Below are 16,173 nucleotides of genomic sequence, written 5' to 3'. Positions count from 1 at the left end.
TCTCTCTCTCTCTCTCTCTCTCTCTCTTTGTGTGTGTGTGTGTGGTTAATATGTTTGTTGTGACAGCTTCGACTAATCAGATTTTTTCCCATTTATCTTCAGAATTTCTATTCTCTCCATGACAAAAAGATTACTGCTATAAATCACATGGATAAACGATCACGATGGCTTACACTTTAACAAATCTAGAATATTTTTGACAGTAAAGTTTTCTGACTGCTTTCACTGTTGTTAAACCATTTAGGAGGGTGTTTTTGTACAGGAATGTTTCTTCATGTATAGGAAAGATTTCAGCTTATTCTTTTTATATTGAGAAAATTCTTTTAGCAGACGAGGAAGTTAGAAATGTGTTCAGATCATGTCATCCATCCATCCATTGTCTATACCTGCTTTATTCCTAATTAGGGTCACGGGGATCTGCTGGAGCCTATCCCAGCACACATTGGGCTGAAAGGCAGGGGTACACCCTGGACAGGTCACCAGTCCATCACAGGGCCACACATAGACAGACAACCACACACACTCACACTCACTCCTATGGGCAATTTAGAATTACCAAATCAACCTAATGTACATGTTTTTGAACTGTGGGAGGAAACCGGAGTACCCGGAGTAAACCCACGCAGGCACGGGGAGAACATGCAAACTCCACACAGAAAGGCCCCTGTTATTATTTGTTATTATTATTATTATTATTATTATTATTAAATTATTACTAAATTTTTATTTATTTATTTATTTATTTATTTATTTATTTATTTATTTATTTATTATTACACAGATAATTATATATTATTATAAATAAATATTTCATTATTATAATAAATAAATATTTTTAGAAGTAGGCTTTAATAGATAATAATGCGAAATATTAATATAATACTAATGAGAAATATTCGATAACAATTTTTTTATTCATGACATTTTAGGTTGTATATCATGGAAGTCTGACAGAATTGTGAGAATTTCTCATGTTCAGTATCAAATCTAGAATTATTTAGTGCTCTGTTTGTATGGGAGATTATTTTACCAAAAAAAAAGAGAGAAATATTTAAAGGGCACTTTTATCAACTTTACTAACGTTTGTTATTATTAAATTCAGTATCTATTTTCCTTCTCATGTTTTTCCCCAACATAATCTGACATCATTTCCTTTCCCCCATCCCCTGCACATATTTCTGTTGAAGATTAGTAGTGGCTAAATTGAATATCAGACTGGGAAAACGTTCGACAGCAGACTCGGTGCATGGAAAGAAAGACGAAAGAAAGGATTAAAGGGAAAAAATAGTCATGAGAAACTTACTAAAATTGAAAACTTTAAAAAAAAGGAAAGGAAATGATGAATTTCATGGTGAAATGAAATGGAGAGAGAAAATATAAATTTCAGTCATATGATAGAAGGAGAGAATGTAGGACAGAAAACCCAGCACTAAAATAAATAATAAACAATATTGAAATGTATAATATATAGTTATTTTGTGGCTTATTTATAATGACCTCCACGTGTTGGATAATTGTCATCAAACTCAGAGTCTTGAACATTTCCAGCATGTGAGCTTTAGCATTTACTTTCTAATTTCATATTTTAATTTCTGGCCTTCTGTATGTGTGACTACAAGTTGTTTGTATTTTAATTTCATAATTTCTCAACATCGGTATTAAGTAGATCCAGAAACCAGGGGAAAAAAAAGGAAAGAAAAGATAACGGGCCGTACTGCAGGATTGATGTATTGATTTAAAAGCCAACAACCGACATGAATCGAGGCAATAATCATAACTGATCTGATTATAAATGGATTATTATTACTGACAAAAAGTATAGATAAAGATCTATCTATCTATCTATCTGTCTACACAGCCATCTACCCATCTATCCATCTATCTATCTGTCTATGTATCTGTCTGTCTGTCTATCTACACAGCCATCTATCTACACAGCCATCTATCTATCTATCTATCTATCTATCTATCTATCTATCTATCTATCTATCTATCTATCTATCTATCTATCTATCTATCTATCTATCTATCTATCCATCCATGCATCCATCCAATCTGCCCACCCACCCATCTAATCTATCTATCTATCTGTCTGTCTGTCTGTCTGTCTGTCTGTCTGTCTGTCTGTCTATCTATCTATCTATCTATCCATCCATCCATCCAATCTGCCCACCCACCCATCTAATCTATCTATCTATCTATCTATCTATCTATCTATCTATCTATCTATCTATCTATCCATCCATGCATCCATCCAATCTGCCCACCCACCCATCTAATCTATCTATCTATCTATCTATCTATCTATCTATCTATCTATCTATCTATCTATCTATCTATCTATCCATGCATCCATCCAATCTGCCCACCCACCCATCTAATCTATCTATCTATCTATCTATCTATCTATCTATCTATCTATCTATCTATCTATCTATCTATCTATCTATCTATCTATCTATCTATCTATCTATCTACACAGCCATCCATCCATCCATCCAGTCTACCCACCCATCTGCCCACCCATCTATCTATCTATCTATCTATCTATCTATCTATCTATCTATCTATCTATCTATCTATCTATCTATCTATCTATCTATCTATCTACACAGCCATCCATCCATCCAGTCTACCCACCCATCTATCTATCTATCTATCTATCTATCTATCTATCTATCTATCTATCTATCTATCTATCTATCTATCTACACAGCCATCCATCCATCCAATCTACCCACACATCTATCTATCTATCTATCTATCTATCTATCTATCTATCTATCTATCTATCTATCTATCTATCTATCTATCTATCTATCTATCTATCTATCTATCTATCTATCTATCTATCTATCTATCTATCTATCTATCTATCTATCTACACAGCCATCCATCCATCCAATCTACCCACACATCTATCTATCATTTTGAGAGACTTTTTTTGCTCAGCCTTTAGTCTTCCTCATGAAAATGGGTTTATGTACATTTAATCCCTGCTCATTATTCTTACGAATTCACACTCTCTGCTCTGTAGGTAACTCTCAGACTGAGCACATAGACCTGTTTACTTCCTGCTGAAAGACAACTTATTATGATGTTGAAATTGCATACAGAAACGCTGTTCACGTCTTAATCAAATCCTCAGATGACTACATTTCCATTCGGTTTTGTTTGTATAGAATAATAGGTATTGTGCAGAGTAATCCGGATGTAGATTTAGATCAGTAATGAGCAAACCGGAGGTGACCACGATGAGGAAAAACTCCCTGAGAAGACAGAAGGAAACCCTTCCTTTTCCTCTTCTCGTCTTATAGAGAGCAAGCAAGTGATGCTAAATTCTAAATTTGTTGAATTCATATAGAATCTAATTTAACCTTTAGCAAGTTAGATAGATTACCTAAAAATAAATAAATAAATAAATAAACAAACAAACAATTGCATAGACTTGAATTGCTCACTTTTCGGACATCCAGTATATTTTTTATTTTATTAATTTTTTTTTAAATTAATTAATTAATTTATTTATGTTTATTTATTTATTATAATTACAGCTAATAACTTGTTAGCTGTATTTACACTCTCGACCTCAGTCATGTTTCTGATCTTGTTCATGGATAATTAATCCAAAACAAGCAAACAGACAAACAAACAAACCCTAGCAATGTGAATGCAGCTATAGCTAACTTATAACTAGCTACCAGTTTTATTTTTAAACAAGACTCTTTCTGTATGTAGTTTTGAACGGTTCGGACTAGTTTTGCATATATTCAACTTAAAGTATACAACGTGTGCGTTGATGCCCAGCTTCAGTCTTCGCAGTGCCAGCTCTTGTATTTTCTGAAACCCTGAGTGCACCTTCGCCGTTCGCTCTCATTAGCGAGTGATTCAGCAGCGGCGATGCAAACAGCAGGCCTCACTCAAGCCAATTACTGACCTCTGCTTTACAAATTGCCTGTGTGTACCTCTGCTTTTGGAAGTCTGGAACAATGATCGTAATGTGATTTTTTTAAAAAAAAATGAATTAGTGTGCTCTGACCTTTCCGGTTGCTTGATTCAGAGGAGACTGAAGCAGAAGTGTTGTATATTTGTACCTTAAATCTGATGTAGCAGAGAGTGTCAGGGTTTATTGTCCTTCACTCCAGCAGAACAGGAAAGAGCCTTCTTCAAGAAGTTAAACATATAAACCATCCTGATTGGCTGAGAACATTTAACTGTGTGTGTGTGTTTTAGTCAAAAATATTTACAGGAATCTTTACTGTTATATTAAATGACTGGGCTTTTTCACTACAGTAACTGGTGTAATAATATTTCTCACCTTTTTGTCACCGTTTATTTTTTATTTTTCTCAAACCTTGTTGGTCCCTTCCTTCCTTCCCTCCTTCCCTCCCTCCTTCCTTTCCCTCCCCTTCCTTCCTTCCTTCCTTCCTTTCTCTTCTTCCTTCCTTCCTTCCTTCCTTCTTTCCACAATCCCTCCCCTCTCCCTCCTTCCCTCCCTCCTTTCCTTCCCTGGTCTTATCCTCTTATCCATTAAAGCAGCAGTTATCACATTTTCTTAAGAAAGCACTTTTTTCTTTCAACTTTAAAAAAAGTTTGGACTTAATGAATATGTCTCAACTAACATATAATTAAATAGTTGCAGTTTATTTAATGCATTTGTACTCTTTACCTCTCACTAAAATCACTAGGTTTAATTATTTCTCACATAATCTTCCCTGCTAACAGATTACTTTTGCACTCTTTACACATGAACATGGCTAATTCGTGAATATTTCTCTTTTTTTGTCACCTGCTAAAGTAGCTGTTTTTAAATATTTCTCTCTTTTCTTTTCTTTCTTTTCCTTTCCATGTCCTTTCTACTGCAGCGGATTCGAATGACTCTTCACCTTCACCTCAAATATCTGCTTTTGACATTTTCTCACGCTTCTCTTTTATTAGAGTCGGAGCTTTTTAAAATCGGAGATTTCATAATAAATAACTGTTTGCAGTATTTGACATTTTTCCTCCACTTAAATAGCAGTTTTTATTTATTTCTTCACATCCACTGCTTGAGTAGGTGCTAGTGAAAAATGTGCTTCACATTTTTCACCAGCTGAATTAGCTTTTTTCCTAATTAGTTTGTTTATTTACTATTTTAAATATTTTCTTACTAATTTAGATGTTTTGTTTTAATATCTCTTGACTTTTCTTTTTCTTTTTTTTTTTAAATATAAATGTCTCCTTGTCTTTACTGTAGTAGATAGGATATAACTTCATACATATTTATTTAAACTATTCGTTACATTTTATTATTATTATTATTTTTATTATTATTTTAAAAAAATATATTTGTTTTTTTCTTTGTTTTGATAATCCTTTTTTTTTTTTTTTACTAAATAGAAAATAGAAAAAAAAAATGATTCAAGCTCCATTTTCCTCCAGTACCAGTGCAGCACTTGGATATCTGACCAGCCGTTGGCTCTTTGTGAGATCCTCTGGTTATTTTGCGTCTAACTCCGGATCACCGTAAACACTGTGCTTCTTGGTAGTGATGATTTCAATTGAGAGCTATGTACAGAGTCTTAATTGATAATTACACACTGGGATCTAACGTGGTTCTGTTTAATCAGTCGCGTCAGCTCAGATCTGCTCGTAATGATGTATGGATGTGTTGTTGCCAGGTTGGGATAATTTCCCCTCGGAGATGAAGAGGGTCCGTGTTTGTTATTAGTTGATTGGACAATTAAACCATGTAGATTCACAGGTGATGTGTTTTAGTCGTGTGTTTTTCCCTCTGTTGGAGAACCTTACACAGAATTTTACTGGTTGAAGATGAAATTTGAGCTGCTTTTTAGATGAACAAGCACTTGGAGAACATCTCGGAGAGTTTGATATCAACATTTACTTTGAAGAAGAATAACCATTATTTGTTTTTCAGAACTTGTCTATGAATATATCGTCCCTAATAGGCTAGGAAAAACAGAAATACTTCTGAAACACTACAAATTCTTGAAATCCTGAGTGTCTACTTTCATATGAGCTTCATATTAACCACCACTGTGGAGTGGAACATGACGAAGACATTCAATCATCAACATGGACACAACAAAACAAAAACAGGCACAAACTCAGTGTTTTGGCTTTTGGGGGGAAAAAAGATAATATATATCAAATGATTGATTGATAAATCTAGCTTTTTAACACTTTCTGTCTATCATATACTTTTATTTTTTCCTAAAATATCATGGACTTCAAAGTCATCATTGATCCAAATCTGACAACCCTATAAAGCTTTCCAAATAGATATCACACAGTGCAGTGATGGGAGGAAAAAGCAGCAGAACTGAAGAGAACACCAACAATACAATCCAACAATCTGAGTTCAATACCAAGAAATCCATCAAAACCTCATTTAATTGTCGTACGATTTTATTTCACAAAAACGCACCAAAAGTCTATAAAGCGACCGCTCGGCACTGTGTCTGTGTAAACGTGTGTTTGTGTTTACATGAAAAATGTGGCGTGACGACAGTTTTAAGAAAAACGTGGAGGAAATGGTGTGTGAACAGGACTGTGCTCATTTTTGTTGCATAATTTGGTAATTGGATGGCGTGCGTTCCATGAAAATAAGAAAATGTGGTCCGTAAAAAAATAAATAGTAAACGAGTCACAAAAAAAAAAAATAATAATGATAATAATAATGAATGAAATGAGGCTCACAAATAAATAAGAAGGAATGCACAAAATTATAAACCAACAATCCAGGAAGGAAGGAAGGAAGTGAAAATCTTGTTTTATTCATTTATGGCTTTTATTTTATTTTTATTAAAGATTTATTTGCAAATTATTTGCAAAATTATTTTCTTTCTTTCTTCCTTTCTTTTCCTCCCCCCCCCCCCCCTCTCTCTCTCTCTCTCTCTCCCTCCCTCCCTCCCTCTCTCTCTCTCTCTCTCTCTCTCTCTCTCTCCCTCTCTCTCCCTCCCTCCCTCCCTCCCTCTCTCTCTCTCTCTCTCTCTCTCTCTCTCTCTCTCTTTCTTTCTTTCTTTCTTTCTTTCTTTCTTTCTTTCTTTCTTTCCTTCCTTCCTTCCTTTTCCTCCCTATCTCTCTCTCTCTCTTTCTTTCCTTCCTTCCTTCCTTCCTTCCTTTCTTTTCCTTCCTTCCTCCCTCCCATGCCACAACATGCTTCCTGTTCATGACATTCAGAAAAATAAAAACTAAAGTAAATTAATTGAGATTAATTATTTTTGTCAAGCTTGTTATTTATTTATTTTATAATTCTGCAACAGAAATTCCTGTAAATAGTGGATCTTTAGAATGTGACGATTTCTCTTATAGCCCTTATATAAGAATTTTTTTTTAATATTTACGTAATTGTTAATAAAATGAACAATTGAATAAATAAATACTTGTTAGTGTTTAAAATCGAATAGTTCTGTATAATTTGTGAAAGGAAAATGTTCTTCCTAGTCTCTAGACTTTGCTGTGCTCAGGCCTGAGGTTAAATTAGTGACAGAATTCGACCAGTGGAAGCGTCCGCTCTGGGGCTCGGGCGTAGGCCATCGCTAGCAGGTGTGAACACACACATTTAAATGGTTCAAGATGTTCTTTACGATAGTGTCCACGTCCAAGAATCGTGCCCTCGAGTACAGCAATTAACCTCGGTGCACTCCCTCGGCTAGCCATATGTTCTGCCTCATCTTCAGGGTGTTGTTGTGCTCAGATCTTCAAATATTATCCAGTTTCTGTGTTTAGCTCATTTTTAGACCACAGCGCTGTTGACATCCTGGATTTGAGCTGGATTATTTCTCTGACATTTGTGCAGATGCAAATCGTGGATTTATTTTAATCACACTTGTACTAATATGTTAAGTATACAACTTATATTAAGAGTCATATGAGGACCAATAATAAACAGATTTAAATAAGTCTTATTTAACAAAACTAATCATGAGGTTTTGGTAATTAATGGAAGGAGTCTTCAGTGTCAGGTCTTTGTAACGGGCACAATGTTCCCTAATTGTGCTTTCTCTGTAATATGACAAGCCGTTTTTCCACCCTTTGTCTTTCGAGAGAGAAAACAGTGATTCGAGAGAGAGAGAGAGAGAGAAAGAGAGAGAGAAAGAGAGAGAGAAAGAGAGAGAGAGAGAGAGAGAGAGAGAGAAAGAGAGAGAGAGAGAGAGAGAGAGAGAGAGAGAGAGAGAATGATTATCACTTAAGTGAGAACAGGAGATAAGTTGGCATTAATGGCATTCAATGCCATTAAACATAACTAGCAATGGATAAAAAGTACACTTTAATAATTTGTCTGATTTGTCATTGTTGGCAAATGAGTGTGAAACATTGTGGATTATTTTCCATTAATAACACATCTCCAAGTGGGTTATTCCTTATATATTGCTATTTATTTATTTTATTTTATTTTATTTTATTTTATTTTATTTTATTTTATTTTATTTTATTTTATTTTATTTTATTTTATTTTATTTTATTTTATTTTATTTCACATCATTTATATATATATTTTTTTTCCTCCTCTGTGTTGTTTGCATGTCCATCTGTGCATCTGAACCATGCTTCTGTCCAAGATTCTTGTTAACAAGACATCGTAAATCAACAGATTAGTTTTTGGAATTGAGCCAAACAGAGTCAAGATCACAGCAAGGTCAAATATCTGAAATAGTTTTCCTTCTTCCTGTTTTAGGAGTATCCTAAAGTGTACAAATTGGTCTTTTCTGGACTCTTTGGCAGCAGATGCTTCCTTGTCAATTTGTGCAGGAATAAAAATTGTTCATTCACGGCTCTGTATTTTTTATTTCTTTTTTTGTAGAGTTTCCCGTCGGACGAGGGCTGGCCATTTGCGAAGTACCTGGGTGCGTGCGGGCGCGTGGTGGCCGTGAACTACGTGGGCGAGGAGCTGTGGAACTTCTACGAGGCTCCGTGGGAAAAGCGAGTGGACCTGGCCAAGCAGCTCCTGGACATCGCTGAGCAGCTCACCAACAACGACTTCGACTTCGCCTTGTACCTGCTCGACGTCAGCTTCGATAACTTCGCCGTGGGGCCTCGCGACGGAAAGGTCATCGTGGTGGACGCCGAGAACGTGCTGGTGGCCGACAAGAGGCTCATCAAACAGAGTGAGGATGTTTTTTTTCCTCTTCTTCTTAGTCTGATTTGCTCTTCTACTTCTCTCTTCAAAGGCACTGAGCTGTAGCCTGAGGCTGTGTTTTAGAGGCGCGATCAATCACTCTGGTCTGATTTGTTTTTCTCCGGAGCGCACCAGCGCAGTACAAGGCAATCTATTCAATACCAAATATCTGCTAGTGCTGAGCGCTGATGCCCACTGACGTCTTACTCGCACTGAGGCTTTATTCTTTAGTTTGAATTCTCGGTTCTGATTGGTTCTGTAGCAGCAGCTCAGGCTCGTTGTAATACATCATCGTTACTATAGTAACAGATTATAAATCTTTAATATGCCTTCCGTTTTCTGTAAGAAGACATGTATTTAACATTTAAGGAAGGAGTCTCCAGTGTCAGAGCTTTGTTGCGGTCAGTAAGTTTAGCTTTTCATAATGAGTTCTCAGTCATGTGACGTTGTGAGTGCTTTTTTGTCTGATTCAGTTTTAAAAAGCTGGTGAAAGGGGAAGGTTTTATAGCTGCTATAACGTAAGTGCTAACAAAAACCAACATGCTTCATGGATGTTCTGCATCATTAAAGGTAACTATAAACTGATCAGAAGAAGGATCCGTTGTTTTTAATGAATTAAAACTTGAAGAAATGTGAAGAAATTAATCAGCTTTAATCTCCACTCCATCACATCATTCATTACTTTCCTACTTTCGAGTGTGATCTCGAGTGTTTTTTATTCGTTACTTTAATGGCCGCAGTGCTGATGATGCCATTTATTCTTCTTTCTCCTGAGATCAGCTATAAACGTGGAACATTACGATCAGATCAGATCCGACATGTTTTCCAATTCGACCGCTTTCTGGAATGTTCCGGATGTTTTTTCCTCACTGCGACTTTTAATGATCTCTCACATATCTTTTCCTGCCAGAGCAGCTGCTGTGTAACTGTTTCATCCCCAAAAACCCACTGCAGGTTGTGTTTGTGTTGTGGAGGTTTTACTTTTGTTTTGTTTGTTTTGTTAGGTTTTGTTTTCTGATGTATTTTTTATTTTATTTAATTTTATCTATCTATTTGTTTATTTATTTATTTTTATTTTTATTTTTTTAGCTTTAGTTTCTTTTGTTTTGTTTAGTCAGGAATTTGCGAATTGTATTTTGTTTTGTTGTTCAGTTTTTTTGTGTTTGTTTTATGTTTTGTTAATAGTTTGTTTTGCATTCTGTGTTTTGTTTTATTTAGAGTTCTTTTTTTTCTCCTGTTTCTGTTTTTTTGTGTATTTTGTTAGGTTTTGTTTATATATATATATTTTAGGTTTAGTTTAGGTTTAGTTTTTTTTAGGTTTATTTTTTGTTGTTTTGTTTAGTCAGAAATTTGTGTATTGTGTTTGTTTTCATGTTTTGTTTATATTTTTTTCTGCATTCTGGGTTTTGTTTTATTTAGAGTTCTATTATTTTTTGTTTCTGTTTTCTTTTGTGCTTTCTGTTTTGTCCCGGTTTAAGTTTCCCTGTTTTGCGTTCTTTGTTTTGCTCTATGCTTTTTGTTTTGTTTTTAGATATTATTTTTCTTTTTGTGTTGTGTTTCATTTTGTGCCTTACGTTTTGTTGTTTTGTGTTTGTTTTTTTTTGGGTTTTTTTTTTTTGTATTGAATCAGATTTGAGGTGTTTTCCATTTGGACTCACTCCAGTTGATTTTTTTAAAATTTTCTTTCTTGAAAATGTAGCACTGACATGCTCTTTTCTTTTTTCTTTCTTTTTCTCTCTTTCCAAGTCCCGTTGCTTTATTATGATCATTAAACTTAACATCAGCTGAAAGACAGTAACAGAACACCAGGCATCCTGAGAGCCGCACGGCTTAAACAAGATTTCCAGCTATTAAATTTACAGAAGTGGGAAAAAGTCAGCTGAGCTTCAGGGTTAGGTGTTGGACGGAACTGAGAGCTCTGATTTCAGATCATTTTATTTTATTTGGCATATGATTTTTTTAATCCCACTTTGCCTTTGGCAGTTTATTAGCATAACGGATGAGTTTCTCAGTATTTAACTAGGCAGTTGTGGGTTATTGAAAGGTTTTGTGACGTGTTTAAAATGATGATTAAAAATTTAAGAGTGTCCGTCCCTCATCATGTGACCCACAGCTCCCCTGACACTGATACTCAATTCAGTTTATTTGTATAGCGCTTTTAACTACGGACATTGTCTCAAAGCAGCTTTACAAAATTATAGAAATATACAAGGGGAGAAAAAAATTTTATCCCTAATGAGAAGCCTGAGGCGACAAAGGAAAAACTCCCTGAGATGATTTGAGGAAGAAACCTTGAGAGGAACCAGGCTCAGAAGGGAACCTCATCCTCAATTGGGTGACACTGGACAGTAAATAATGTACATCCTGAACATCCACAGACCGTTGTCCTGTTGTATACCGGGCAGAGAGATTGGATGAGCGACGAGTTTTGAATCTTTTTTATCCCCTTCTTTTTTCCCAGATCATGCATCGATTCGTCCTCGTTCCAGCGAAGGTGTCGAGCTTCACGCTGAGTTCCGCTTCCTAAACATTTGCTACCTATTTCCCACACGAAACATGTCGGTTCCCCTGGAGGCCTGTGCAGGATTTCAGACATGTACTTTAGCAGCTGAGGCTTTGATAGCAGCAGAGCTGTGGATCTGCACTAGAGATGTGTGTAGAGGTGGGCTAGGGATTTCACAAAGCCTCTCCCCCTGTCTCCTGGACCCCCTGTTTCTCTCTCTCTCTCTCTCTCTCTCTCTCTCTGTCTCTCTGTCTCTCACGGCGTCTGCATTTCTCTCTGTGCAGGTTACAGAGCTGTGAAACTGATGGAGCTGTCTCACAGTTGCATTGTATTGCCAGTTAGTTTCTCCAATTTTATTCTGGGAAAAATGTTTCACCAGTAAAACTTCATGACTGTATTGAAAAATTGCAGTCTAATAAGCTGTTTTCTAAAATAAGAGACATTAACAATGCTGCAGTCAGGCAGTGGGAGATGTGTGTGTGTGTGTGTGTGTGTGTGAGAGAGAGAGAGAGAGAGAGAGAGAGAGGCAAGCTAGCAGTTTGTGTGAGTGAACAAGCAAGTGTCTTGCTTATGTGTGTGAGGCAAGCTAGCCGTGTGTGTTTTTGCCAGTCTATGTGTGTGTGTGTGTGTGTGTGGCAAGAGTGAATGTTTTTGCTTGTATATGTGTCAGAGAGAGAGAGTGTACATGTGTGTTTATATGTAAAAGAATGTTTGCAAATGTGTGTGTGATGGAGAGAGAGAGAGAGAGAGAGAGAGTGGATTGTGTGTGTGTGTGTGAGTGAGAAAGAGGATGTAAGGATGTGTATGTGTGTGTGTGAGAAAGAGAGAATGTCAGCCATCTGAGCGTTTGTATATTTGCGTGTGCATGTGTGTGTGTGCGTGTGTGCGTGCGTGCGTGTGCATGTGTGTGCATGCGTGTGCATGCGTGTGTGTGCGTGTGTGTGTGTGAGGGGAAACATGTAGTCAGTCTCTCTCCTGAGCACAGTCTTGTCTCACTGCCAGCAGTCGAACAGAAGCAGCTCTGTATTTCCAGCTCACAGGATGTGGAGAGAGTTCACTGACAAGGACACGGCCTCTTTACCGGCTCTTCATGTGTCCAGCATGGTCAGTCCTGCTGTACTGAAGCCACTGCGTGACGTTTTCCCTCAACACCGTCATGTAAACACGAGGAAGTGGGCAGTGTTTCAGTTCTTAGCCATGTTAATGGCGTGATCAGTGGCCTAGAAGAAAGTCTTTATTTATTTAGAGTCTCTATAGTTACACCTTGTTGTACTACTGCAGGAATAAGGAGAAAAAAAGCAGTTGATAAAACGTTTGTTTGTTTGTTTGTTTGTTTGTTTATTTATTTATTTAACAGTCATGTCTTTTTGTTAATTAATTAATTTATTTTTATTTATTGATCTGTTTATTTATGTATTTTGATAAGTTAATTTTAAGTTTAATTTTCTTTGTTTATCTGTGTAAACAGTAAACAGTAATTCTATCTATTTATTATTTTATTTATGTTTTTATTTTTTTATGTTTTGATAGAACAGTAAGTTTTTTTTTCTATTTAAGATAAGTGTTTTTTATCGCTTTGATCTATCTATCTATCTATCTATCTGTCTGTCTGTCTGTCTGTCTGTCTGTCTGTCTGTCTGTCTGTCTTGTTTTAAATGTCATGTGATGTATTATGCTATTTTACTGTGTGGGGAAAAAACAGGACTGTAAACATGCATATGAATTTGTTCAATTTATAGTTCATTTCCTGCTATTGGGTGAAAACCCCAATCTGTCCACATACTCAAGCTTGTTCAGATCCACACCATGTTCACATCTGCTCAGTAAACCAGCTGCAGAAGTGCTCCAGACCGTCCAGCAGTGAATCAGCTCACCGTACAGCTGCAGTGTTGTCAGTGTGTGTTTATTAGTTTCTAGCTTTGATGAATAAAGGTGTTAATTCGACACCGAGGTCTTTCAGCACTGAGGATTTTCTCTGTATATGAGATGGAAAGTGATTCCAGACCACCGCCGGTGTTTGAGATCTTTCAGAACAGGATGTTTCGTGTAACTTGGCCAAGCATGAAGTTCCTGAGCCGTGACTGAGTTTAGCTCTGTAGAGCAGCTCCACTCTCTCCACCGGAGAAATATGAGCTCCCTCTTTATTCCGTCACCTCTTATTACCCCCCACCCTACCCTACCCCACCCCACCCTACCCTCTCCAGTGTAAGTGCAGATTAGAGAGAAGTGAGTGTGTGTGTGTGTTGGGGTTAGGGGGGTGTCTGGAATATTGGCTGTGATTGTGTCTGACACTGGAGCTTGTTTGAATTGGAAATCAGCAAATTTGGGTTGCAAAATTTGGTTGGAGGGGGAATTAAGTAGCGCTGGTATTCTTTAGCTGGAGAAAATTGCAGATTTTAGTTTCTATTCTGATCATTATCCTTGAGGGGACACAAACACACACCTACACTCAGTGGTAGGTCTGAGGCTAACGAAGCAGATTTGCGGTCCAGGCCTGTGTGGGAGATATACAGAATGGCTGACTGTGGAGGACTTGGCAGTGCTTCGTCTACACTCGTCAGGATGGAGAGATTGATTGATAAGGGAAAGGGAGAATTTTGGTCGAGTTGTTTGGAAGGAAAGAAGGAGGATCTGAAGTGCATTACAGGCTTTTGGGCTCAGCGCTCTTATTGATTTCCCTTTTTTCTTTTATGAAGACGTTATTTCTTTGCACTCGTCACTCAGGCTGTTTAAACCCATATCTGGAAGAGAAGTTGCATGGATCAGAGGTGCATTTGAGGACCTCAATCATGATTAAATGTGTTTATTGACTTTATTCATGATTTATTATTGCTGTTTAACAGATTTAAAGATTTTTACAAGGCACAGATTCTTAACCAGTCAATAAATTCATGACATTCTGAATGATCTGTTTACACCGAAGTCCAAGAAATATCTAAAAGTCTGATTCTGTATTCTTCAGTCTCATACAGCGTTACAGGAGATGAGTCGGTGCTGTGATGTATTGCTTCTATTCATCAAGCAGATCCTGGAAAGACTGAACTTAATCCAGGATGATTCTCGGTTCTGAATAAATAACCAGCAGGTCGAAGTCAAAGATCTGTTTGAAAGCGGACACGCTAAAACCGTTTAGATTTAATTCCACAGCTCTGAAATTGATTTAATCATAATTTAATCATCGCTGACACTTAGCAACATCTTATTTTTACCAAGGGTGCCAATAATTGTGAAGCTGTGACTGTATGTATTTTTAATCTCACAGGTATAAGAGGAATAAAACGTGGTGTATTAAAGGAAAATAATGTCCGTGTTTATCATGCTGGTAGCAGTACCTCCAGTTTGACACACCAGTTTATCTTTGATTATTATTACTTTCTTAACTCACTCCTTTCCGCTGTTTCTTTCTCGTTCTCCTCGCAGATAAGCCGGAGAACTATGACGCGTGGTACGAGAGCCGTTTCGAGGAGTGCGATAAAGAGGCCTGCCTCTCTTTCTCCAAAGACGCTCTGTGCTCGAGGGTCACCGTGGACCACAACTATTATGCCATCTGTCAGAACCTGCTGTCTCGCTACGCCACGTGGAGAGGCAGCACCGGGGGCTTGCTGCACGATCCGCCACCGAGCGTGGGGAAAGACGGGCATCTCGACGTCCTGCTGGAGGAGTGCGTCAAGCCCAAGATGCGATATGGACGCTTCGCAGCCGCTAAAGAGCTCCGTCAGTATCTCACCGAGCTCAGCGGCACGGCCAGGTAATGACCCAAGCGGACCCCCGGGGAGCGGGTACTGAGATGCTAACGGCTTCTTTCGCTCTTTGGGTGGCAGAGCAGCCGGTTCGGAGCAACGTAGAAAAGTGTCTGCAAGCTCTGAGATCCGTTTAACGTTCCAGCCTGCTGACTTTAAGAAATTATATTTCACTTCAAAGCATGAGGGCTGGATGAAGAGCTCCATATTGGATGGAAAGAAAAAAAACAAACACTTTTTCTCACTTGACCCCAGATCCATGCTCGACGATGGAAAAGTGTGGAATAGTCTTTCAATCCCAGTGTCAGCTCTGAGAGTTCGAGCTCATCATTTGTTCATCTCTGAGGCTGGACTGTCTTAAAGAAGACGCAGCAGCTGCCGTACTTTCTTCCACAGAGCCGCTCGGTGTGATGTGACCTGATGTGACGTGAGCATGCTCAGAAAGGCAGCTGGAGAATTCAGCACACAGCAGCTCAGGAGGAACCCATCTCCAGGCCTCTTCACTAAATCTCAAGACTTCCAGTCATCTGATGTTTGGCAATCAAGCAAAGCGAGGGTTTTCGGGTGTACAGAACTAAATAACAAGCTACAGCTGTTTCTGCTTTTGCATATACCAAAGAGTCTGGCTATATGTTGCTTCGATCCCTGAATATTTCAGCATCCCGAGTGCTCAAGGCTGGCAAACAGACACTTTTACAAAGGATAATCCAGGACGATTCTCAGTTCTGAATGAATGACCACCAGGTCCAAGTCAAAACTCTGCCTGAAATCGGACACACTAAAACGGCGGGATGGTTCAGCCATACCCT

The 16,173-nt window shown here is 37.7% G+C and overlaps 1 protein-coding gene and 1 pseudogene across 1 annotated transcript in view; both read left to right on the top strand.

Annotated features, from left to right (window-relative positions):
- Window positions 1-16,173, top strand: part of dipk2ab (divergent protein kinase domain 2Ab) — a 55,777-nt gene that overhangs the window by 38,305 nt on the left and 1,299 nt on the right. Inside the window, exons 3-4 of the mRNA XM_058399248.1 lie at window positions 8,807-9,110; window positions 15,045-16,173. The exon at window positions 15,045-16,173 is cut by the window's right edge and continues 1,299 nt beyond it. Of these exons, the coding sequence (XP_058255231.1) occupies window positions 8,807-9,110; window positions 15,045-15,376 (636 nt within the window). The 3' untranslated portion in view covers window positions 15,377-16,173. The remainder of the gene's footprint in view (window positions 1-8,806; window positions 9,111-15,044) is intronic.
- LOC131351867 (dynein heavy chain-like) overlaps window positions 15,798-16,173 on the top strand; it is an 8,185-nt pseudogene continuing 7,809 nt past the window's right edge.

The sequence above is a fragment of the Hemibagrus wyckioides genome, linkage group LG01 (assembly GCF_019097595.1).
Source record: "Hemibagrus wyckioides isolate EC202008001 linkage group LG01, SWU_Hwy_1.0, whole genome shotgun sequence".
NCBI classification, from domain to species: domain Eukaryota; kingdom Metazoa; phylum Chordata; class Actinopteri; order Siluriformes; family Bagridae; genus Hemibagrus; species Hemibagrus wyckioides.
This window is presented reverse-complemented; position numbering and strand designations above follow the sequence as displayed.